This window comes from Nesoenas mayeri (assembly GCF_963082525.1).
Source record: "Nesoenas mayeri genome assembly, chromosome: 6".
NCBI classification, from domain to species: Eukaryota; Metazoa; Chordata; class Aves; order Columbiformes; family Columbidae; genus Nesoenas; species Nesoenas mayeri.
The window spans coordinates 7,713,116-7,736,500 of NC_137545.1; the positions used below are offsets into that span (position 1 = coordinate 7,713,116).

General features: G+C 46.7%; 2 protein-coding genes across 3 annotated transcripts in view; one reads left to right on the forward strand and one right to left on the reverse strand.

The window, feature by feature from the left end:
• CCNYL1 (cyclin Y like 1) overlaps positions 1–15,736 on the forward strand; it is a 31,073-nt gene extending 15,337 nt beyond the window's left edge. Inside the window, exons 4-11 of one of the 2 annotated variants that reach the window (XR_013922296.1) lie at positions 558–658; positions 1,719–1,754; positions 2,432–2,483; positions 4,881–5,000; positions 6,881–7,047; positions 10,991–11,153; positions 13,985–14,215; positions 15,591–15,736. Coding sequence is in view for 1 of the 2 variants with exons in the window: in XM_080347127.1 (XP_080203253.1) it covers positions 558–658; positions 1,719–1,754; positions 2,432–2,483; positions 4,881–5,000; positions 6,881–7,047; positions 10,991–11,153; positions 13,985–14,101 (756 nt within the window). In the remaining variant the exon portion in view is untranslated. Of the gene's footprint in view, positions 1–557; positions 659–1,718; positions 1,755–2,431; positions 2,484–4,880; positions 5,001–6,880; positions 7,048–10,990; positions 11,154–13,984 lie in introns of both variants that reach the window. The other variant, XM_080347127.1, reaches the window with a different exon arrangement.
• Positions 15,737–21,401: 5,665 nt separating this feature from the next.
• FZD5 (frizzled class receptor 5) lies at positions 21,402–23,132 on the reverse strand (the record flags this gene model as incomplete). Its single annotated transcript, XM_080347183.1, has 1 exon — positions 21,402–23,132. The coding sequence occupies one exon, from the start codon at positions 23,130–23,132 to the stop codon at positions 21,402–21,404; it is 1,731 nt and encodes a 576-aa protein (XP_080203309.1).
• Positions 23,133–23,385: the final 253 nt, after the last annotated feature.

Below are 23,385 nucleotides of genomic sequence, written 5' to 3' on the forward strand. Positions count from 1 at the left end.
GGATTCCAGATGCTAAAGAAGACCTGAGTGAAGTGAGCAATGTCAGGAAGAGGTTTCTTCTTTTCTAAAATTTAACAAGACAGAAACCCAAATGCAAAACTATCTTTACAGGGAGTGATACTGGATAACCAAAAAATGCAAAGGTATAGGATATGAAAGAAAGGAGAAGATTATGGAGTTGCAGGGAAATGAAGTACATCATAGAGAGGGAAGACTGAGCCCCGAACTGGCAAGAATGGAGTGGAGAACTGAGAAAATCGGAGGACTTGCTGCTTTAGCCACAGCTGTTTCTGCTGAAAATTGCTTATCTAAAAACATGTTGTATGTTTATGTATGTTACAAAGGATGATTTATAAACATGTCTTATAGAAAAGGTATCCTCAGGAACTTTATGGCTATGGTTGTAGCTTACATAGCAGGAGCAGCCATCTCCAAAGACCTCTGCAGTAACTACTTGGGGTATAAAGCCAGTATTTGATGTGGTAAACAACGCTTACAGAATCTCTCTTCTTCAATGGATTTCTCTTCTTTTCTTTTTCTTTTTTTTTGCCCCTAAGGTTTCTCCTGGGCAGCTTACGAAAAAATACAGCTCGTGCTCAACAATATTTATAGATGACAGCACCGTCAGCCAGCCCAACCTTAGAAGCACAATAAAGTGGTAAGAGCCATTTATCACCAACATGGGGCTGAGGAGCATTGCGAGGGTTATTTGGGGTTTTGTGGCGGTCTTGTCTGTTCCCTTGAATGAGAGGAGCACAGCTCTGCTGAATCAGGTTCTCAATCTAGGAAAACTGGAAATGGATTTTGTATGGGATTGCAGGAAGAGTTCGCAGGACTGTTTGCTACTTGCCAGTGGTATTAGTCTGCCCTCTAGTTGTGGATAACAGTATGTTGATGGCATTGGTTTTATGTATAGTTCTAGCCTTTCTTTTTCTTTGTATACTTGTTATTTCAGGCAGATGAATTTAATAACTATTTTGTCTTCTTGGGTCTCCCCTGGAAATGGCTCTTTGACCTGTTGTTCTGGGTGCCACAGAGACAGTTCTTTGTGCATAGGCGATACCAGCTGAGAATTGAGAGTTTTACTGTGCTTGAAGGGAAAGTAACACAAAGTGGCTTCAGGCCCCAAAGGCTTTACTGCTCTTAGTGGAGTTTCTAAATGTTTAAGTTGATTTGTTGCTTTCAAATTTGGTTTCAAACAGAGGTATCTAGCATGTCGCTTCTCCTTTTCTAGAGAAAGAACCTGAAGGATAGTGTGTGTGCCATTTCAAAGTGGGGTACAGCTGGTATCTTTATTGTTCTCTTTACAAAGAGAGGTCTTAAATTAGCCAGAGATACAGAGTTGAAACATCAACAGAATCTCTGTGACAGTGTATGTGACATCAGTTAGAACTTTTATTATATTTTAGTTGTGAATAATCTGCACTTTCAGTAAATATCACCTAATCAGGCAATGAAGGTGTGCGTTTAAAATGTGCTATAATATTTGTGGCACAAATATCTGTACAATAAATATAAAAGTATTTTGGCTGTCAAATCTGATTTGGCCAGTTTCTGTTCAGGCAGGTAAACACCACGAATGAGACACGGAGTATGTGAGAGGAAACTGATTCATAATGGATTCTGGACACTTGGCCCCAAATAACAGCTTTTGCAGTGGAATAGTGAGCACAGAATGTGCATTGTTAAATGTTTTCTTTTTTTCTTCTTTTTTTCAGTGTAACATTAGCAATATACTACCATATAAAGAACAGGTGAGTGAACATGTTTTTTTCTGAAATAGAACAACTTTCTTTTTGAGCCAAGGATATGGTCTTGGTCACTTCAGTGACAGCTCCTACAACTCAGAGGAGTTGAAAAATTCAATAGTTTATGCTGTATCTGTTTCCTCTTTGTACCCCCTTTTGAGCCGTTACAGGAGGGTCAGTAATACACTCATCCAATGGCACGTGCTTCATTGAGAATGAAGCATTAAAAAAATCAAAACAGGGAGTGCGGAGAATACACTTAACTCACTATAAATCAGCCTTGGAACTTTGCGTAGCGTTTCCTGAATACAGAGGTACAGACGAGTTCTGATGGGTGAAGGAACACTGTCCTGTGTACAAATAAAAATAACCCTTGCCATTATAGCTAGTTACAGCCTATGCTTCAAAGCTACAGCTGCCTTCTTTGAAATAAATGTTATTAACAAGACAGTCTCACATTTTAAGGGAGAACTGTACTAAGCACGATATGAGAACATGGTTAGCTATTCATTGTTTAGCTTCTTAGATATTCAGTTGTAAGATCTCATCGTTAAATGCTTTGCAAAAATACAATATAACTTCATACCATATTCTAGGAGAAGCTGAGCTATAAAATATGTCCTTTTATCCTCTTTAACAATGAATACGTTTTTTGTTACTAAAACAAAGATTTTTCTTTGTAGAGATTCTGACAGATCATTGGATATTTTTGATGAAAAATCTCATCCTCTCACAGTAAGTGTAACTTTTTGATCCTCTGAATGTGTATCAATATACATACCCTATTTCCCAAAAAATAAGCCCTACCCCCAAAATAAGCCCTACCATGATTTTTCAGTATTTTTGAGGATGCTCAAAATATAAGCCCTACTCCAAAAATAAGCCTTAGTTACAGTTCATAACTAAAGTAAATTTAAATAGTGTCCAGGCAGCTACACATGTAAAAAAAGTACAATTAACTGGCGATAGAATGCAGCAGGACAGACAGACCCTTCACCAAGAAAAGCAGACACCTGACAGACAACTGCAGACATGAGAAATTGGGGCCAGTGGTTCTAAAGGAAACAGAGTCCCAGGAAATTCACCATGGAATTCAGGGTTTGGAGAGCTATGATGATGCTCCAGAATGTGATGACATGACTATATTTGAACAAATGTTGATTTTTTGTTCAAGAATAAATGTAGATTGTCATTCATGGAAAAATAAGACATCCGCTGAAAATAAGTCCTAATGCATCTTTTGAAGTGAAAAATAATAGAAGACCCTGTCATATTTTTGGGGAAACAATGTATCTTGTAACACCTTGATTTGTACTGTATAAGTCATAAAAATGTCTTAGCACTGGGTCACAAGCAAAATTGATCTTAAACTGTATCTTTATATGTAAAATACAGTGCAGACAGTGTCCTCTGGACTTCTGATATCAGGTAGACCATGAACAGAACTCAGTCTTTCTGAATGTTGCAAAATATGTTTGGTTTTCTATGCTTTGAATATAAATAGAAAGCAAACACATGCTGGTTTTTGTATAGTTTATATCAGAACTTTCTTGTCTGACTCTTTTCCCCTCTTTAACACTAATTGTTTCCTATTTATTTAGGAAGACATGGTTAGTAGATATGTGCCTAACCTTTTAAATGACTGCAAACAGGAGAACATAATACATGAGGCATCCCACAAAGGAGGAGACAGTGAGTCAGGCTTTGAAAAACCTGAAAGGCAAAATTTTAAAGCAAATAGGCTTAATGCTGCTTGCAGTAACCGCAGGGAGCGTTCACATGTGATTTTCATGTGCCAGGTTCTGCTGCACCATTTTAGCCAATCTTTACGACGCAAAACCTCCCGGTACAGGCAAGCTCAGGAGTGGAGCGTGTGCTTTTTGTGTCCGGTTTGGTCACTGTGAGCTCAGTGACTGTCCTACAGAACCACTTACTTGTGGGTTTTTTTTTCATTTGAGATTTATTTAATAAAGCTCTAGTGCCTTTGAAAATTCACTTTGCTCTGGGGTTAGCTGAGTGAATGCAGCTTCATCCATCTCACGGATTTGGCTTAATAAACAGTTTTTAATAAACAAATATTTTAAGTTTCTTAGTTTCATCTCTAAACATGACCCATTGTGCTTGTAATTACACACTTGAACACATACAACTCTTTACTCAATAAAAATAATGAACTTAAGGGGATTTCTTGTATGGACTGTGGCACTTCAAGAGAAAATCCTGGTCCCAAACTGCTTGACCTGCCTGAATCTGTTGTTTCACATTGAAGATTATTTATGTAAGATGAACTCCATCAATTTCTTTGTTTTGACATCTTTCAGTCCTTTCATAGAGCCCACCTCCTATTTAATGAGTATGAATAGAGGAAAATCACTGTTTTTTAAGGAACATGTAAAGGTCTGTTGTATCTCACTGCAGAATACAGCCAGAAATACAGTAAAGCTGTATGTCTGCTGCTGAGGGGATAGAAGTGGCTTTTTAGTGTCTATAGCAGTGGGGTTTCCCTGGGTACCTGCAGTTCCTTTGGAAGGTTAATTAGCTGGAAGACATCTATACACACCTTGTCCTGGAAAGATTTGGTCACAAGGAGTCCAAATCCAGGCTCTATTTGCCCTAATAGCACAAGTAACAAACTTCAAGTTACCAGCATCACAGGGCTTAGTCACAAATACCAGTCCAGTCATTTCCTCCGCAGTTCATCAGCAAAAAATGTTCTTCTAGATGTGCTTTTGTACTGCCCATAGCACAGGAATTACACCAGGGGGATCCTGCCCACGTTATTTCTGACTATTATTCCTAAACCTGTTTTTTCACTGTACTTGCCACTGTTACTTGGGTATTTTAAACTACAAAACCACATGAAAACTTTTGAAGTTTCATCCCTCCAGGAATGTGCTGAGCATCAGCATGGGACAGGGTCAGAATTCTCATTTTAGGATTGCTTTAGACTGTCTATTTGTAAGCTTTTCCTCTCCCCTGTATTTAGAAGAAGTTTTGCATGGTGTCACAGTTAAACCTAGCTGTTAGCTTTGTTGCCTTTCTGGAATCTCTCAAGAACAAGGCCTATGTGTCTGATCTTCAAAGTCAATATTAAGCAAGACAGATTTTTGGTAACTCAGAACTTTCTTTCAGCGGGAAGAAGTTCCAGACGACTACTACAAGCATGATCCCGATCACAAGCACATCTACCGCTTTGTTCGGACGCTTTTCAGTGCCGCACAGCTGACAGCTGAATGTGCAATAGTGACACTGGTAAGAGAATGCTGGAACCTGAGCTCTTGGAAAACTTGTTTAATTTTTTTCCTCAATGAGTGAACTGGGCTGAACTGACATTTAGATAGTTACGCTATCTCATGAAACCTTGTTAATAATGAAGGTACTGTAGAGGCGAGTTCATTAGAGAACATTACTAAGTAGTCACAGAAGTGGTTAACTACAAAGGAACTTACCTTTTCTATGTATTAATATGTAATGCTTAATTATTTGTCCCATGGAACATTGTTTCATAATGTATAACTTGCTGAAGAAGCTTAGAAAGGTAAAACAGTGGGACACTGTACATATTTGGGTATAAAAAGATCAGACACAAAGATGTATTTTATTTCAGTTGTGTGGAGGGGAAAGTGGGAGTTTTGAGCTCATATTAACAAGGACAGTGCAAGTAACACCCCCCCGTAGGAACTCCAGGAGCTGAACTTGCTCGTTATTATGGCCTTCAAGCATTGCCACCTTTCTGTCAAACTTTTTTTTTTATTAAACCAAAGAGGCTACAACTCTTTTCACCAGGTGGCATGGTGGCATAGGAACACACATGCATATACATATAAGTATACAAAGGGCAAGAAAAAACACAACTTATAATTGCTCTATTAGACAATCTCTTAAACTGCACTTGTGTACTAGACTTCAGTCTTCCTTGCGGCTTCTTTCAGTCCGAAAGGAGAACAGAACTGGCACCAAAAGATAATGTGGCAATTAAGCAAACTCAGCTTGCAGGACTCTAATAAGGAAATAAGTCATTAAAGAGGTGGGATAGTTAGAGCTATTGAAACTCTGAAAGTAGTTTGAGGTTTTTGCTTTGCCAAAGACACACAAGCAATTTTGACAGACCAACATGAGAGCTAATCCTGGGCAAGCTGGCCCACTGAACTGTTTACAAAAAGTAGAGTTTTAAAGTGGATTTTACCACTAGATGGCTCTGTTATTACAGGAACACCTTTAATCTACTTGAAGGTACAAGCAAAGGATGGAAATGAAGCGCAGGGAGACGCCAGTAATAAAGATTGACCTGCCCTTAGGCCTGTACATCAGCTTCCTGCACCCACTAGTTTATTTGAGACTTCAGTAGCACCTTGGGCTTAATTTAGGGAGTAGAACTTTAAAATCAATCTATATTCAAATTTTAAAGTGTAAATTATTTAGTACATGGATCATTATAGGAAATAGCAGAAAGCTTTTAAGGAAAAAACTGATTCAACATCTTTGGGCTGATCTGAGGTTACATGGGAGGAATGAGTAAAAGACCGAGACATGTCTTTGGCCTTGGGTATCGTTCACTATCTAAGCAGTTGGGGATGTAGATGAAAGCAGAGGATGGGCTGTAGGTGAAGGAGTGAAGTCTGTTCCTTACAGGGTAAAGCAGAAATAGCACCATAACACCTTTCATTGTGGAAAGATAGCAATTAATGCATCTTCATCCTGTGACTACAGAGCTCTATGCAGGTTTTAGCACTGTGTGTTCAGCTCGAGGTGCTGAACCATCACCGTGATGAAAGGCTGGGGTGATGCTGAGTGACTGACTGTCCCCGATAGGCCCCAACGAGAACCCATCAGTGACCCTGTGACAGACAGAACCCTGCTGATGTCTCACTGAAACAGCACTGCTCATTGCTCAGAGCCGATTCTTCAGTATCTTTATTGTATATCTTGGTGGTTCTGTTCTTATATTGTGCTAAACAATGGAACTTGTAACTCCTGAAAGTTTGGATTCTAAAGCATAAGCAGGAATTACTAAGACTTATTTTGACACACTTAATGGCAGTGGGATAAAATAGTCATATTGAACTGGCATGCTTGCTGCTCAGAACTTAGTGCCAGCTCTTAATTAAACACATTGTTTTTTCTTTTTGTAGGTTTATTTGGAAAGGCTTTTAACCTATGCAGAGATTGACATATGCCCTAGTAACTGGAAGAGGATAGTCCTAGGAGCTATTCTGCTGGCTTCTAAAGTCTGGGATGATCAGGCTGTGTGGAACGTGGATTATTGCCAAATATTGAAGGACATTACTGTTGAGGACATGTAAGTTGCAAGGTTTGGCTAATCTGTGGTGTTTGGGTATTATTTTTTAGAACGGCACTTTTTGTGATCATATTGATAAAATGTCTGTCTGGTGCTCTGATACACAAACATGACATAGATCTGGTGTCAGGCCTCACTCCCATTTTAACCTGAGAAACTCTGGGTCACCCTGCTTGGAGTCAAATCTGTATTAATATTTCTGCTGACTTGGGTGAGTAACTTCAAAGTTAGATTTCTTTCCCCCAGTGATACGCCGTGGGACCAGCTGCTTGTTTCCACTAATTTTTGTATTGGTGTAACTCTTAAGTGCCCAATTTTGTAGTCTTATCAAGAGTCTTTCTAGAAAAAGTTAACTAATTTTCTACCCTCCCTTTTGTGGTTTAGAAATTGAAAAACTGGAAGGTAAGCCATAACTCGTGACTTACGTGTCTACTCTTGTGTATGGCTAAGGCCTAAATATCTCATGGTCTGCATTCTGAGCCGCTGCTGCTGGCAGACAGGTGTTGTTTGTGTTGGAATCTGTGGCTCCACGTGTCACATCCAGCCACTGCTGCGGCTCATCCTCTTTGAGTGAGTTGTTAGACTCACCTACAGCACTGAGAACAAAATCCTCCATCTCGCTACTCCTTGTTTGCGTAAGGCTGTTCCTTGTGTATATTCTTGCCTTGGATATAGATTTCAGTTTTTCAGAAGTTTTGGATCTGCTCTCTGTTTTCCGTGCACAATTTCTGCGGGTTCAGAGGACGTTCAGCCTTGTGGCTCAGGCTCATCCTGCAGGCTGGAGGTGTGTCCGTAGTGTGCATTTGGCCCATTAGATGTCACGTTAAATTTCTTCTCACAAAGTTCTATCTCTGAGAACTTGGAGATGCCAGCATTATTGTTTGTTCTAATTCTATTTGCCAGCTTGTTTCCCTATTTCCCTTGATAACAGAGTGATAGAAATGCTAGAAGACTAGCTTAGAAGTGGGCTTTCTGGCCTTAAAAAACCTCTCATTTTCTGTGTGTTTGAGTTTTATCACACTGTGCTGTGACTGGGAGCGTCCAGGCCTATGTAGTAACAGTTCTCGTAGGGGAGCAGGCTGAGGTGGCAGAGGTTTGCACACAGCCTATGTGAGAGAGCTGTTCTTGCCCCAAGCTCTCTTCCCTGCATTCAGCCTAAAGCTAACGTTTCAAATACAGTCATTATTTATCTGGGACTCTTTAGAAGAAGGAATATTCTGTTTTCTTCCTTTTAGGTTGGGGGACAGCATGTCTAAAGACAGGGCAGTTACCTGCACCAAACCAGTTTGTGTTACTCAAGTTATTTCTCATCACAAACAGCAACAGCAATCACAGCACCTTGTTTGATACACACCTCTTGCCTGGGAGTTCTTTGTCTCCAAATGCAGAGCTGTGCTGGCCATGCTTTCAGGGAAGCATAATTAGTGATTTTATACAATGTGCATCTTCACTCAGCCTGGCTCCGAGTGCTGGTCTCTGGGAGGAACACACTTGAAGCGCTGCTGCAAATAACTCTGAGATGGCTGAAGTGGGGTCGGCGATGCTGGGAGTGCTGGAGTATCCATCTTGCTCTTTTTGATGTCTCTTCTTCTAGCCCTATTTGGGGCAAATCAAATTGATAGCACTGAAAATATCTCTAACTTGCAGAATGTTTGTTCTCTATTGCCGATACTGGGTCTCCTGAAATTGCCAGTACTTAACATTTTCAAAGCAAGGATGGTGGTAGGGAAAATAGACTGAATTAGGCTTATTTTTTTTCCCTGATTTGAAGATGGGATTTTTGTAATCTCATTTGCAATGACTTAGACCTTTGAATTTAGGTATGGGCAGAAACTGCACACCCCCTTTCTGGCAGTGGCCTGGGGTGTGTGTGCCCAGCCCCACACTGCTGCAGCCTGGCAGGATTCACTGCCCCAGGGTGGATAATGTCACCACCATCAGGCCTTTGGAAAACTACTTCAAATACTCAGCAAAATTGAGTTTAAATTTTATAAGTCTGCTTTCAATTAATAGTTGGTACTATAGTTATTTGTCAGCTTTAGTAGTTTCAATATTTTTTTAACTCGTCACTTGATGGTATTAGGTATTCTGAATACAAGCATTACTGAGAGATAACTTGGCAAGGGATTTCAGGCCTGGTTGCATTTGAACATTGGAGGTGGCTGGTGATGCTGCCAGAAAAGCCACCCCAAGCCCCAGCAGCTCCCCAGCTAAGACTGTTTGGCAGGACTCCACCAGGTACAAGGACCGGTGGCAAGTTTGGTCTGTGAATTTTGTGTGCATTTTCCTCTCAGCTCTATGTATAGAATGATCTCACTAACCTGAAGCCCTTTCTCATTTGACCAAAGGTGGGTGTTTTACTGAAAGGGGTTTTTCTTTTGTTTTTTGGAGGAGGATGGTTCGTGTTTTGTTGCACTTCTTTCTAATGGTAAAAAAAAATCAAAGGAAATTAAATTGATATTTGGGAGTCATCCTTTGTCAAAACTTGCTTGCTTTGATGAGATTGAATCCGTAATCACTGAAAAATTAACGGTGCAGCTGCTAATCTTGCTGTGATTGCTTGTGAGGGGACACATGCTGTTCATTCTTTTGGCTACATATATTTGTAAATAAGGCACAGAAAACACATGGGCATTATCCTTTCCCAGGTTTTAAACCACTGTTAATAGACTTGTTAATCCAATGAAGAATTGTATTTTTACACAATTAAAATGTATTAGTGTAGTGAGTACAAAAGGGGCAGTGAAGAGTATTTATTCACAGAGTAAATCAAGCTCTGATCAGCTGATCATCAAAACATTATCTGATTTACATTTCTATAGGCTTATGACCATATGAACAGGAAATTAATTTTGGCACTAGATTCAATGGTACTCAAGTCTTCCACGCTAGAAACAAGCACAAAGCTGCTATTCATATTGAGACCTGCCATCCAATACAAGACGCAACCTGGATGATTCCTTGATTTATCCCCCCCTCTGATAGGTAAAACATCCATTTTAAAAGCTCCCAAAAAGCAACAGCAGCCTTGGCACTGAATTTGTGCAACTTATATTCTGGTGTATTCAGAGTTGGCCTAAAGAGCTGCTAAATTCTGTACAGACAGGTCGTTAGGATTGAACTGAATTGCTTGGTTTGGGTAGCAGCAGTTTCTTGTAGGTTAATTTGTAAAACCATGTCCAGTTCAGCTGCCCGCAGTACAGTAGGTGCAGCAGCCTTTGTCATGTCCTGGCTGGCTTTCTCCCCACTTCCCTCCAAATATTTTGCCCAGTGAAAATAGACGAGTGAGTAAAAAACCGGACAGTGCCCTTTGACATAGTACTTTGTTATCCTGCCTAATGCTATTGAGGAGAAAATTCCTTCTCCCACCTAATGCCGCTTATTTATTTATTTATTGGAGATGAATCCATGTTGCTTCAAGAGGCTTTTTTCTGTGAGATAATAGCAGCAGCTCTTCATAGATCCATTTGTTGCCGTGGTGATCTGCCTACTCCTTTTGTTAGTCCACCTCTACTTCAATAAACCCCCTTCCTGTTATCAGCCCGGTGAAAATGTCTGCAAGTTCTTCAGAGCTAATAAACAGCATACATCATTCCTTTCATCTGATCACTATAGTGTGGGGCCGTACGAGAGTGAGAATGGCGCATGAATTGTACAGCTGCACTAATGGAACTCCGAAGAATGAAGCTCCGCGGTCAGCCGAGCGGGTGCACGACAGGGCACTACGTTTCTCTGCGAGCCGGAGGTGCCAGGACTCAAAAGCTGCACCTTGTTTTGAGCACTAGTGAATGACCTGTCTCTCAAAACTAATAATGCCGAGCTCTCGATGACTATTTCAAAGTTGCTGGGTTTTAAAACAAGCTTGAGGTCTCTTCAGGGTTTTCAACCAGCTAAAACTATCTTTTTTTTCTTCCTTTTGTCTTCTGTCCCTTATGCCTCCTAGGAATGAGATGGAAAGACACTTCCTGGAGCTACTGCAGTTTAATATCAACGTTCCTGCCAGTGTTTACGCCAAATACTACTTCGATCTTCGCTCCCTAGCAGATGACAATAACCTGAGCTTTCTGCTGGAGCCTCTCAGTAAAGAGAGAGCACAGAAACTGGAGGTAATGCTCTGGGACTGGCTGAGCTGGGGACTCTGTATGTGTAGCAAGAGCATGTGTTGCTAATCATATTAAGTGGCGGTTAGAAAAACTAAAAAGCTTTTAGGTTAGTGTATTACAAGCTAATTTAACCCCTTTATAACTACAGTAAAACCATGCCTAGGCTAAGCTAGTATTCTGAAGAAAGGAAGGGACAGAGATTACAGAAGTCTAGCAGATCACAAAATGAAATGGATGTTATTTTGGGAACCGTAGCTCACTAGGCTACTTAAGATTGAAAGGATTAGTGTCATATGTAATGGATTGTCTGTCCTTCCCTGGTCACAGTCTGTATTCCAAGCACCTAGAGACAGTCACACTCAGACCTTTCTAAATACTACCAGCTGAAGGTTTCCCACTGCATCCCACTGCACAGCTGCTTTTATATTTAGAGAGAGCGCTCTTACTGCTCTCATGGTTTAATAAACCATTTGTCTGGGGACAGCTGCAGAAATAATGTTTCTTTTTACGACTTCTAGAACCTCTACCTTTCCAAAGAAACGTTGCTTTCAGATAAACTTTTGGAATAGCCCTTTCTTAGGAGCCCTTCAGGATGTCCAGAGGAGTGTAAATACAGATCGCTGGCCCCTTTTGCTCAACGGGAAGGGCTGCCCTTCTCCAAGCCCCTGCAGCCTTCTTTGCTGTGAACACTCATTTTAAAATACTGAAACGTTTGCAGAGTCAGTCTTTCTTCCTAATTGTTGGAGATATGATGTAAGACATTTTGAAAATATCTAAATTACCTGGGTTCCCAAGCAAAATTTCTTGCTGGCTCAATGCAACCTTTCATCTGTCCAGGTTTAATTGATGACTCCGCGTGTTGTTTTGTTGACCTTTCAACAAAGGCATTACCGCAGGCCCTGTGTACACTGATATCATAGCCCCTTTCAAAGAGGGGTGTGCTACGGTATTCTTGGCTTATATTGTTCTATTGCCCACCCCCAGTAATTCTACCAAGTGCCAGGGGGTTTTTTTAATTTCATCCCAGAAATGGCTGAACTTTGGGAATAAGCGCGATCGCTCCTGGTCCTTTGGAATGATAGGTATGATGTGCCTACAAATTCCTCTATTTAAAGTTAAGCAATGCAGCTCCTCTGCTTTGTCTCACCCTTGTTGCACTTTAAGCTAACACTGTCACTAATTGTAAATGTGGTTGTAGGGCAGTTCATATTGCACAGGAAATTGTTTACTGAACTGCTCAGTGCCCAGGCATAAGTGGATGATTTACAGATTGTGAGCCTGTTTTGTTTCTTCTTTGCTAGCACCGGGGGCTCGGTATTTAAACCAGAGTCATTTTCAGTACAGTATGTGATTTGCTATAGTGCATGTATATAGGACATTTTGGTTTTTCAATTCTAAAATGTGCTAGATATCTAAACCATTTGCTAAAACTTTTCATTCCCCCTTTCGGTTATATGCACACAAGCCATTGGTAGGAGCCTGTACGAAGCAGTGAATTAGTATTGCAGGGATTGAAAACTGATTTACACCATATGGGCGACTGAGGCTAAATATGTCAACACAGGTTGCTTTATGATTGATGTGCTAGCATTAAAACAGGATGGAGAGTCTGTCTGGTCTTGCACCAGGAGCTCAGGCAGCCAGTGTCTCAAAGAACGCCACTCTTGAGCCAAATGCATGCCTCCAGAAGGGCGGCAGAAATAAATGTAAATAATTATTTTAAAATACACTTAGGAGTTTATTCATGCTCCAAGTGCTTTTCACCTTTTGAACTTCCAGAACGCGGGGCTGTGCTGAATGGGTGCTGCCTTAAAGGGAAGGTGCAGGCTTGTAGCTGATTGCAGGACTCGGAAAGTTCATCTGGTGATAGGTGGTAAATTATTAATGAAAGTACATGTTCAGGACTGAAATTCAGTTTGGCCCTTTTATTACTGGTATCCTTATTTATTTGCATTGGTAATGCCTGAAGGCTCCCATCAGGAATAGGCCTTGCTGGGAGGACACACAGTATTTTCTGGACAATCACGTGTTATTAGGATTTAAATACTTAGGCTTGCTCCTAGAATAGCTGCACCAGAATAAAGGCTACTTGAGTAGCTGGATAAGAAGAGCAGAGGCAAGGCTATAAGTGGGTGAAAAAGCAACTAAATATTTAAGTTATCCACATGTGCTGCAATTTAATAGCTGTATTAAAGTGCCATGGCTATTGCCATGCCATCGAGCAATGGGCTGCCCTCCCATCTTGGACGTCTTCAGGCACCTGCGCATGTGAGTGGTCCTGGGAAGAGCACGGTGGGGCGAGGACATGGAGGAGGTAAAGGCAGAACAGTGTCCTAGGAGAACTTCAGTTCCCAGGCTTGAGTAGCCAAGGGCAGAGTGCCCAAGGGAGTGCACAAACCTTTTAAGTTTGAACCATGGCTGCATGCATTTTTGTGCTGTTAAAATGCAATTTTTGTGCTGCTGCACGCAGCAGACCGCGCTACCAGGTGCAGTTTTGAACATAACTTCCACAAACTCCTGAGTCTGAAATGGAACCAAGTTTTCCATTGGATAGTGGGACTGCTAAAAGAATGAAGATAGTCTGATAGGGAAACCACTCACCTTCTTTATGCTTACTTACTGATGGATGGGGTTCTTGTCAGCATGGGGACAGACCCTTTTAGTATTTTCCCTCCAAAGTAGTTCTAATTTACTGTCCTTCCAGGTAGAAAATCCAGTAGCGTCACTGGCACAGACTGCCTGCTCTGATGGTATTACGCTCATAAAAGCTTCCCTGAAATATTCTAACTCTTCTAATGTGTGCTTTTCGCTTTGTATCTGCCCATGGTATCCAGGCTATCTCCCGGCTGTGTGAAGACAAATACAAAGACTTGTCAAAAGCTGCTATGAGGCGATCGTTCAGCGCTGATAACTTAGTTGGTATCCGCCGTTCTAATGCCATCCTCTCCTGAGGAGAGAGAAGGGCGCAGCACCATGAACCAGCATCCCTACGAATCGGAGGAATCCCACCACTCCACGCACACAAGCCAGCGGTGATGGTGTCTTCCAGCGCGAGGAGGAGAGGGGTGAGCGAGCCCAGGGAGCCCAGAGCTTGAGGAGCATACTTGGTGCAAAAGACCGTTGTCAAATCAACTCTCTCCTCCTTCTAACGTATCCAGAGGTGCAAAAAACAAACTTATCTCCTCCTCTCCCCCACAGATGTTTGCTTACTATGTAGGCCTATAGCTGTGAACTCTTGAAGTTTTTAATAATAAGTAGTTTTAAATTTTAGAATTCAAACACTAACCACATGACTATAGTTACAATGTTCTTCCCTCCTCTCCCCTGTCATCCAGAGTCTCACTGCGTTTGTATTTCAGATCAATGCAGTGCTAACAAAAAACAAGACAAGACATGGGACTCTTAAAGTATAAAGCCACTTTGGAGCTGAAAACAGTAGCATAGACACGTGTTGACGGCTTTTCCCTGGTTTGGCTACTAAAAGCTGCTATTTTTGGTGATCTGTTCATAACCAAGAAGCTGCCCAGCAGGAAGGGATTCCAACTCTGCACCCACTAAGTCACTCCAGTAGAGATTGGCAAAAGACTTTGAATGTTTTGACTGGGGGCTGAGATATGGTTTTATGTATTGTTAAAATGTATAGGGTCCATGCTGCATTTCTTGTGAATTATGGTGCTTCTCTCATTTTCTAAGACTTAAACTGCTCTGGAAGAGATGCAATCTGTATGTTTTTCTGAGGCATTGAATGAGAAAGTTGGTCTGGAAACATCATCACCATCCCAAACAGTGTAGCAATCCAGTGGTGAATGGCGTGTGTGCAGCGCTGCTTCTCCGAGTTCTACTCCGGTCTCTCGTGCTCTAGCAGTGGAGCTCATAAAGCTGCCAGTGTGCGTCCATCTTGCTCTCCTTGGGGTTTTGATTCCTGGGAGGGATTTATATTCATAGTGAGACAGTAATGGGTTTGAGAATTCATCACTACCTAACATGGTAGATTGAAAAATATTGTGTTCAATGGAGAATTATCAAAAAGCTTTCTATAAAAACCTTTTTTTTTTTTTTTCCAAAATGAATTTTATCTTGTGCAACTACTCTAGAGACTTGGGGTTTGCTCTTTCTGAGCCTCTGGAATGGAGCTTGCTTTCAGGCTCTGAAACTGAACTCTAAACAGGATAAGTATTATTAGACTCTTCCTGTTCCAAGTCTTTGTAGTATCTTCCCTTCTTGGATCCAAATAGATTCTAGGCGGTTTGTCCTAGGAGCAGATCTCCCTCCGAATGGCACGGGGTTTGTGCATTTCCTCTTCCAGCCAAGGCCCAGAAACTTACACTGAACAGCAAGTCTGTCTGTCTGTCTGTCTGCCTTCGAGAGCGGGGCTGGCTGAGTGTAACCCACACTTTGGCTGCACTCAACTCTTACAATGATGCATATAATCTTTTGCAGTATGCAATTCTGTCAGCACCCGGCTTCCAAATCATGGAACTTGGCACTTCAGGTATTGACCACAATTCAATTTTGAAAATAACGCTACATCTTCAGGTGGTTTTCCTTTCTCATGTTTGTATTAAAAGAAAAGCTAATAAACTCTATTTTAATTAAAGTTAAAGGTGAATTGTGTGTTTTGTACAGCTGTCTGATTTCATTCCCCTTCACAAGTCTGTGGTGCTTTGCAGCTTCTCTCAAGTATGAAAAAAGAAAGAAAAACCGCAGGGGGTGCGTGTACCAGCCCCTCGCCTTCATTTTCTCAGAGGGAGCCGTGGGGCAGCTGTGGGCCTGGTACAGCCTTGTGCAGCTCCCTGGCTGTTCCCGCGGGCCCTTTGGATTTAGAATTTGACTCAGGCTGCCCAAATAACCACTCACCAACAGTTTCTTTGCACTTCAGTGGCCTTTAAGTAGGGCCAGTCCCTCTGGAGGTCAGTCGATGTTTTTTAAGGCCTCCCTTGAGGAGCACTAAATTGGAAGCTACAAGTGACCAGCTCCTGGATTGACTTGTGACCTAATTGCTAATGAGCTTTTCTTTCCTTAGCACGTCCCGGTGCCCTCAGCTGCGTGGGATGGGTCTGGATGCGCTTTGCTGACACATCTGCCGTTCAGCTGCAGGGCGCTCGCTACAAACTCGGGGAGAGGAATTTACCTTATTTTTGCCAAATGAGGTGGAGGTTCCTCCTGCTGATCCGGATGGCAAGTGAATGACACCTGGAGCTGGCAGCTGCTCTGCAACATATCCCGCAGGAACCTGCTGCTGCAAACTTCGTTTTGCCCTGAACCTTAACTGGCTTTAGTGCGACTGTAGCATCGCTCAGAGCACATTGTCAATAGCATTTTGATCCATTCAGCAGACGCTAAACAGGGCTCAGCTACAACTCCTTAAGCAAAGGAAAATAGCAATTCCATTTAACAAACACTCTGGTCCCCCTAAAGGAGTTAGATTCTGGAAAACACAGTGGAGTTCTTAGGTAAACCAAAAGTAAACCATACAGCTCCCTTTTGAAGGGATGAACAGTGATGGTGTTTCAGAAGGAATTACATTTAGGTGGTTCTGCAGGACGATGAACTGCAGGAGGGGGCATGCTCTGTAACTTTGCGCTATTCTTCATACGTTGGCAGCACTTTTCTTAAAAAGGCAAAAGAAAAACTGTAGTTAGAATACTGGAATTAGATTGTTACCTACCACTGCTCACAGGGAAGAGCAACCAGCTACAGGGTTGACATACCTTGTTTCTCTTTACCCGGCAGCTGAATAATATTTAACCTGCATTGAGGTGGCCTCTGCCTGCATTCAGTTCCAGGGCAGCACTCCCCATCTGGCAGTGAACACTGTTTGCAGAGACAATAACGATGTTACACCCCAGCAAGAACAATGTGAGCACCAACAAGAGCAACAGGAGCCTCACGTTAGTGGTCAGCAGGGGCAGGGGAGTCACGGACATGTGTGTGGCCTACGTGATGCCCTTGGGCTTCAGCGGCCCTTTCCTTCCCTTTGTGTACGGGACTGTATGTTTTGTTTCTAAGGGAATTTTATGAGAACTGCTCCAGGCTCGGTTTGGCAGTTAAGAGGACAGGCACTTCAGGGGTGGAATAAATATCAAGACCATCGCTTCTTGATAAGAGTACAGGCGTCAAGCATAATCTAAGCAAGCAGAAGAGGACTGAAGAGCAATTGAGGCGAGAGCTTGCACAGGGGGTGGGCAGAGTGAGCTCTGCCCCAGGACCCAGCTGGGATTTCCCACAGCACAACAGTGCAGCAGCACTTACCCTAACGTATCGGTGAAAATGACACTCGCACCAAAAAAGTTGTTTGACAATATACAGTGAATTACAGGATGCTGCCAAAGGGACTGTAATGTGCTCACTAACACCCCCCCCACACACATCACCCCTAGGGCAAGAGCATTTAACTGGCTGACCATGGGCTTACTTGTCACAGGATTAGGAAAGTTTCAGGCTCCTTTGTGCACAAGGCATTTATTTTAGGTGAAATAACCACTTCACCTTCCGCTCTGTGGCATTAAAACCTATTTGAGAAGCCACATGGTCCCCATGCTGCCAGCCAGTCATTCCCCATGCCAGTGCTGCACCTGCACCGTTCAACCCCAAGGAAGCCGGTGACAGCTGCGAGGACGGCCTAAGGTGACCAAAGGGGACACAGAGCAGGGGAGCAGCACCAGCATCAGGCTCCTCAGTGAGAACCTCGTGCCAACATGGCGCCTGTCCCCTCCACAGCCCAAAACAGCTGCCCCACTGCCCCACGCAGGACAGGATCAGCCCCTGACAGCGTGTTCTGCCTGTACGGGAGCATGGGGGGCAGATCCCTCAGCACTGAGGCACCAGGTGAGTCAGGCTGTGCAGCTGTCAGGTTTATCAGGGCTGCGGGAATGCTGCTTCCAGGTAAGAGATCCTATCTAGTGGGACCTGGCGTGTGCCTACACACCTCACTAGATAGCAGAGTCCTGCACCATTAGTCACCGCAGAGCCACCCTTAACCCCTTGCTGTCCTTCCTAAAGCTGTTCCTCCCAACACGAGTGAGCACACGGCAGATGGCAACACGGACCCTCCAGTCGGCCACTCAGATCACTCAAACTAAAAGCTGTCATCTGCTTGGCCTTGACAGTATCAAAGAGCAACTCTTTAGGGCCTGATCTCAGCACAGGGCGAGGAACTGATACTGTGCAAACTGCAGAATCCCAATAAAAGTTGATAGTTAACCCCTTTCTAGCAGCAAGGTGTGACCTTGGCCCGTCAAGGAAACACCGTGGGCGAGGTCATGGGCACATCCAGCCACGGCAGCCCAAGGATTAAACCCAGCTCAGTGCAGAGCCCAGTTGTTGCACCCAGGCTGGGACACGCGGTGCCATGGTGGGCCATGGCACAGCCCCCCAGCACACGCTTCCTTCTACCCCCCCAGTTAAGTTCTTATAGCAATTAATACTCCAGCAGAAACGAAAGCAAAGAAAACAACACACACTTTTTTTTTTTGTGTCTTCATAAATAACTAATCTCAATACTTCTCTTTGAATAAAATTTCTTCAGCTTTTCACAAAATATAATACAGTTATATAAACAACACTCAACAGCATCATTAACGGATAAGGCAAAAACCAACATGTAAATTGGCTACAGCACACGGGACACACGGCAACAGCTCCTTTCCCCCACCCGACACTTGTTGCTGAGAAGCCGGGCTCAAACACAAGTTGATTGTATCAACCTACCATTAGATCAAAGCTGAAAATGCTCTTGCATTTTTCAATAGGCAACGGTTTGTAGCTAATCTTGGACTTTTTTTTTTTTTAAAAAAAAAAGCTTTACACAGTCAGTTGCACTTGGAAAAAAAAACCAAACAACCGAACAAACACCACCACCTTTGACATGGTTTTTGTTCATTGTATTGCATGATGTGTGTTTAGCTGTATCTACAAAAGGCACTATAGAAAGAGAGGAGTCTGGTGAGGGGTGGATTGGAGCAGGTTGGAGTCATTTAATGCCCAGGATTATAGCACAAGACTCCCCACAGCATCCCTGCACCCGACTTGCCTTGCTGCTGAGAACGCTGATGCCCCAGACCCGTTTCAAAGGTCACTACGGCTCCTGTATGTACAAACCGAGCTATAATACAACTATTTACAGTTTGTAACACAGCATGGTGCAATCCTGGCCACGGTGCAGCACTGCAACAGGCTGGAGGGAGCAAACCCTGTGTCGCAAGAGCGCTGACCTGCGCGGCTGAGCCATCCTGTCGAGCCCGGGTCCCTGCGCTGCCGGCTGCTCGGGGCTGGTGCCCCGGAGACACTCACGCAGTGCCCTGGCAATGCCTTTATCAGCAGATACGCCACTCAAGCACCTCCTCACTTCCCAGGCTTTGGTTTTAGAGTGAGGTGGAAACCTCCTTGACTGAAGTGGTCTGAGGGTGTTGAGAACAACCTCGGATCCTTGCAGTCCTGCGGGAGCAAAGCCAGTAGCTGTTCTGCAACGCTCGAGCGGCCGGGTCACAGTGCCACGCTGGAGGAGGGCAAAAAAGGCCTCGAGCAACGGCTGGGAAGTTACATACATGATCACCACTTAGGGCAGCGGAAAAAAAGTTACAACTGGGGTGCTCTCACAAGCAGGCTGAAGCCAGAGGCAGCCACCTCCCACCAGCTGTGCCCTGTTCTGTGCCGCAGCCACAGCCCCTCACCGCATTCAGTAAAGTTGACAACAGGACCCCCCGCCATCATCTTCTTACTGAAACCAGCCATCAGCATCGCTTCGTGCCAGGCACCCCCTCTGTCAGTGCCCTGCTGCCCGACCTGGGGAAGGGAAAACAGCTTGGAAAGCTGGAGGGATGGAACATGACTGCTCTGCTGAGTTTTCCTGAAGTAACTGTACACTCTCACTGTTTCCGACAGACACAGCTTTGAAAAAAGCAGCAAGAAGTGTGGAAGCTGGCTGGCTGGTGAACCCGGCCGCTCCCCAGGAGCGACAGACTGCCCGCCTGGCTCGGAGCCCCCAGACACACGCTGCCTGCTGCAGAAGCGCAGCCGTCCCCGTAGGGCTGGTTGTGCCACGATCGGCGGCTGCGCTGTGTGCCACCTCACACCAGGCAGCCAGAGGGGCCCGAGGGAGACACGAGAAGCCCACCCCGCTGCGGAGGCGCGGAGCAGCATCAAGCCCTTCCCGGCGCGCACAGCAGCTCAGGAGGAGGCTGCTCTCGGTGTGCAGCCAGTGGTGCCCCAGGCTCCCTGTGAACGCCGGGCTGGGACAGCAGCCTCGTCACCGAGCAGCCCCTCGGCTCTCCGGCACAAGTTGCTCCCCGGGCAGTGGCCGCCCACAGCGGAGTGGTGGGGTGAACCTGGGAGTCAGTGCCACAGAACTGAGCCCCACCAGCACCAGCCCCTGCCCAGCCCCTGAGCCCCCTGCCCGGGGAGGGCCGGCACATGCACGCCCAGGGGAGAAGGGATCTCTGGGGACACCTGCTCCCCCTTTCTGCAGATGGCCGGGGCCCCGTCTCTGCTCATCCAAGTGTGGGGTGGCAGCTCCTCTCTGCAGCCCCTTCCTCCAGCACCACCACCGCCTGTGAAGCCACTGGCCCGCACAGCTCCCTCCTCCCACTCAACATGCCGCTGCCTGAGCGGGGCCAGCGGCAGCGTCACCCCAGCGTCACCCCAGCCCTCTCCTCTGCAACACACAGCTGTGCCCAGGGGCTCTTGGGACCCTGGGGGCACTGTCCCCCTCTGCCTGGGAGGCCCAGGTGCTCGGCAGGGAGGCAGCCCCTGCCCCCTGCTCCCCCTGGCCTCCTCGCACACCCCAGGCTCTGGTGAGTGGCTCAGTGACAGTGTCAGCACATCATCCAGGGCTGGGGGCCACCCCACACCTTGCCTGTCACAGCTCTCCCCTTCACCCCAGCACCAGCAAGACCAGCCCAGAGGGGACACAAATCAGTGCTCGATGGCTACGTGCCACCTGACCAGCCCACAGGCAGCAGTACCCCAGGACCCCAAACAGGGCATGAGACCCCAAATGGAGCACACACAGCAGTGCCAGGTTCCAGGCCTCCCTGTCCCTCTGCACCCACGTTGCTGGCAGCACCTCTCCCTGCCCTGCCTGGGGCCGCAGCTGCTCCGTGCCCTGCAGGTGCACACGCTCGGTCCCGGGCAGCACTGCCACGGTGGGGCTGAGGACACCGGGGGTGGCCCAGCTGCCACCCACTCCTCTGTGGCCCAGGGTCTTTGCCACTCTCTCCTCCCTGCAGCTGGGGTCACCGAGGCTCCCTCTGGTCACACGTGGGACAGCGGGACCTGCTTGTGGTAGGAGGCCATGCTGGGCAGCACCGTCCTGCCCGCCAGCGCCGGGCTGGCCTCACCGTACACAGAGGCGCCCGCGGGCTTCCTGGCCCGGCAGCAGCGGGCTGTGAAGCGCCTCCAGGACTCCAGCGTCTTGCCGGACCAGATCCAGACGCCAGAGGTGATGCCCACCACAAGGCACATGAAGTACTTAAGCATGAAGACGGCATAGTCAGGCTTGGGGCGGTGAGGGTCCCCCGGGCAGGAGCAGTTCTGCGCCCGCTCCCACGCCTCCCGGTTGTGCTGCTCGTAGATGTAGCAGGCAATGACGATGGTGGCGGGCACAGTGTAGAGCACGGTGAAGATGCCGATGCGGATCATCAGCTTCTCCAGCTTGTCAGTCTTGGTGCCGCCCTGTTTGATCACGCTGCGAATGCGAAAGAGTGAGACGAAGCCAGCCAGCAGGAAGAGGCTGCCGGTGAAGAGATAAACCACCAGTGGTGCCAGCACAAAGCCTCGCAGGTTCTCCAGGCTCTGGTTGCCCACGTAGCAAACCCCAGCCACTGGGTCGCCATCCACAGAGCTGAGTGCCAGCACAGTGATGGATTTGGCACTGGGGATGAGCCAGGCGGCCAGGTGGAAATACTGCGCATAGCCAGCAATGGCCTCATTGCCCCACTTCATGCCAGCTGCCAGGAACCAGGTGAGGGACAGGATGACCCACCAGATGGAGCTGGCCATGCCGAAGAAGTAGAGGAGAAGGAAAACCACGGTGCAGAGGGCAGGGCCCGTGGTCTCATAGTGGATGTGGTGGTACTCCGGGTTGCAAGCCACGCTGGCATGCCCTGCCACCAACCGCACAATGTAGCCCATAGAGACGAAGAGGTAGCAAGCAGAGAGAAAGATGATGGGGCGCTCAGGGTACTTGAAGCGCTCCATGTCAATGAGGAAGGTGGCCACGGTGGTGGAGGTGGAGAGGAAGCAGAGAATAGACCAGAGGCCGATCCAGAAGGTAGCAAAGGTCTTCTCATCCTGCGTAAAGTAGGGCTGGTAGCAGGGGATGGCGCAGTTGGGCACCTGCCCAGTCCTGATGCGGTTGTACAGCGGGTGCGACTCCTTGGAGATGGGGATCAGGGGTGATTTGCACTTGCAGGTCCGGCCGCAGTCTGACCCCGAGGAGCGCTGCCCGCCGAGAGGCGTCAGGTTTTTGGCCGCGTCCTTGGCCGGGCGCGTGGGCTTCCCGAAGAAAGGCGGCAGGGTGGTAGTTTCCGTGCGGTTGTATCCCATGCAGAGCACCTCGGTGTCCCCCAGCACCGGCAGGCTGTCACAGCTCATCCTCTCGGGCCAGGCGAAGCCGTACTGCTGCATGATGGGCGAGCAGCCGGCCTTGGCCCGCTCGCAGACGGAGCGGCAGGGGGGCAGCGGCTTGGTGTAGTCGGGTAGGCAGATGGGGGTGTACATGCTGCAGAGGAAGAAGCGCAGGTCCGGGGAGCACTGGATCTCCACCAGCGGCCAGAACTGGTGCACCTCCAGCCCAGCCTCGTCCTGCGTGTCGTGGTTGAACTGGTTGGGCATGTAGGTGAGGTTGTAGCCGATGCCCTTGCACATCGGCACCGTGATCTCCTGGCACACCAAAGCCTTGGAGGCGGCGCGCCCCGCCGCCGGCAGCCCCAGCAGCAGCGGCAGCCCCAGCAGCAGCGGCACCGGCAGCCCCCGGCCGTCCATCGCCGCCGCGCGTCCTACCGCCGCCGCATGCCCCAGGCACCCGCCGCCGCCGCCGCGCCGGGAGCGGAGCCCCGCGGGACGGGACCAGCCGTGCAGCCGCCGCCGCCGCCACCTGCACTCTGGGCCGGGCGGGCGCCCCCGCGCCGCGCCGCGCCCCGAGCCCCGCCCCGGGACCGCCCCCGGGCCAGCCCGCCGCCGCTGCCCCGCCCCCGCCGGGGCTCCCCGGGACCGCCCCCGCCCGGGGCACCGAGTC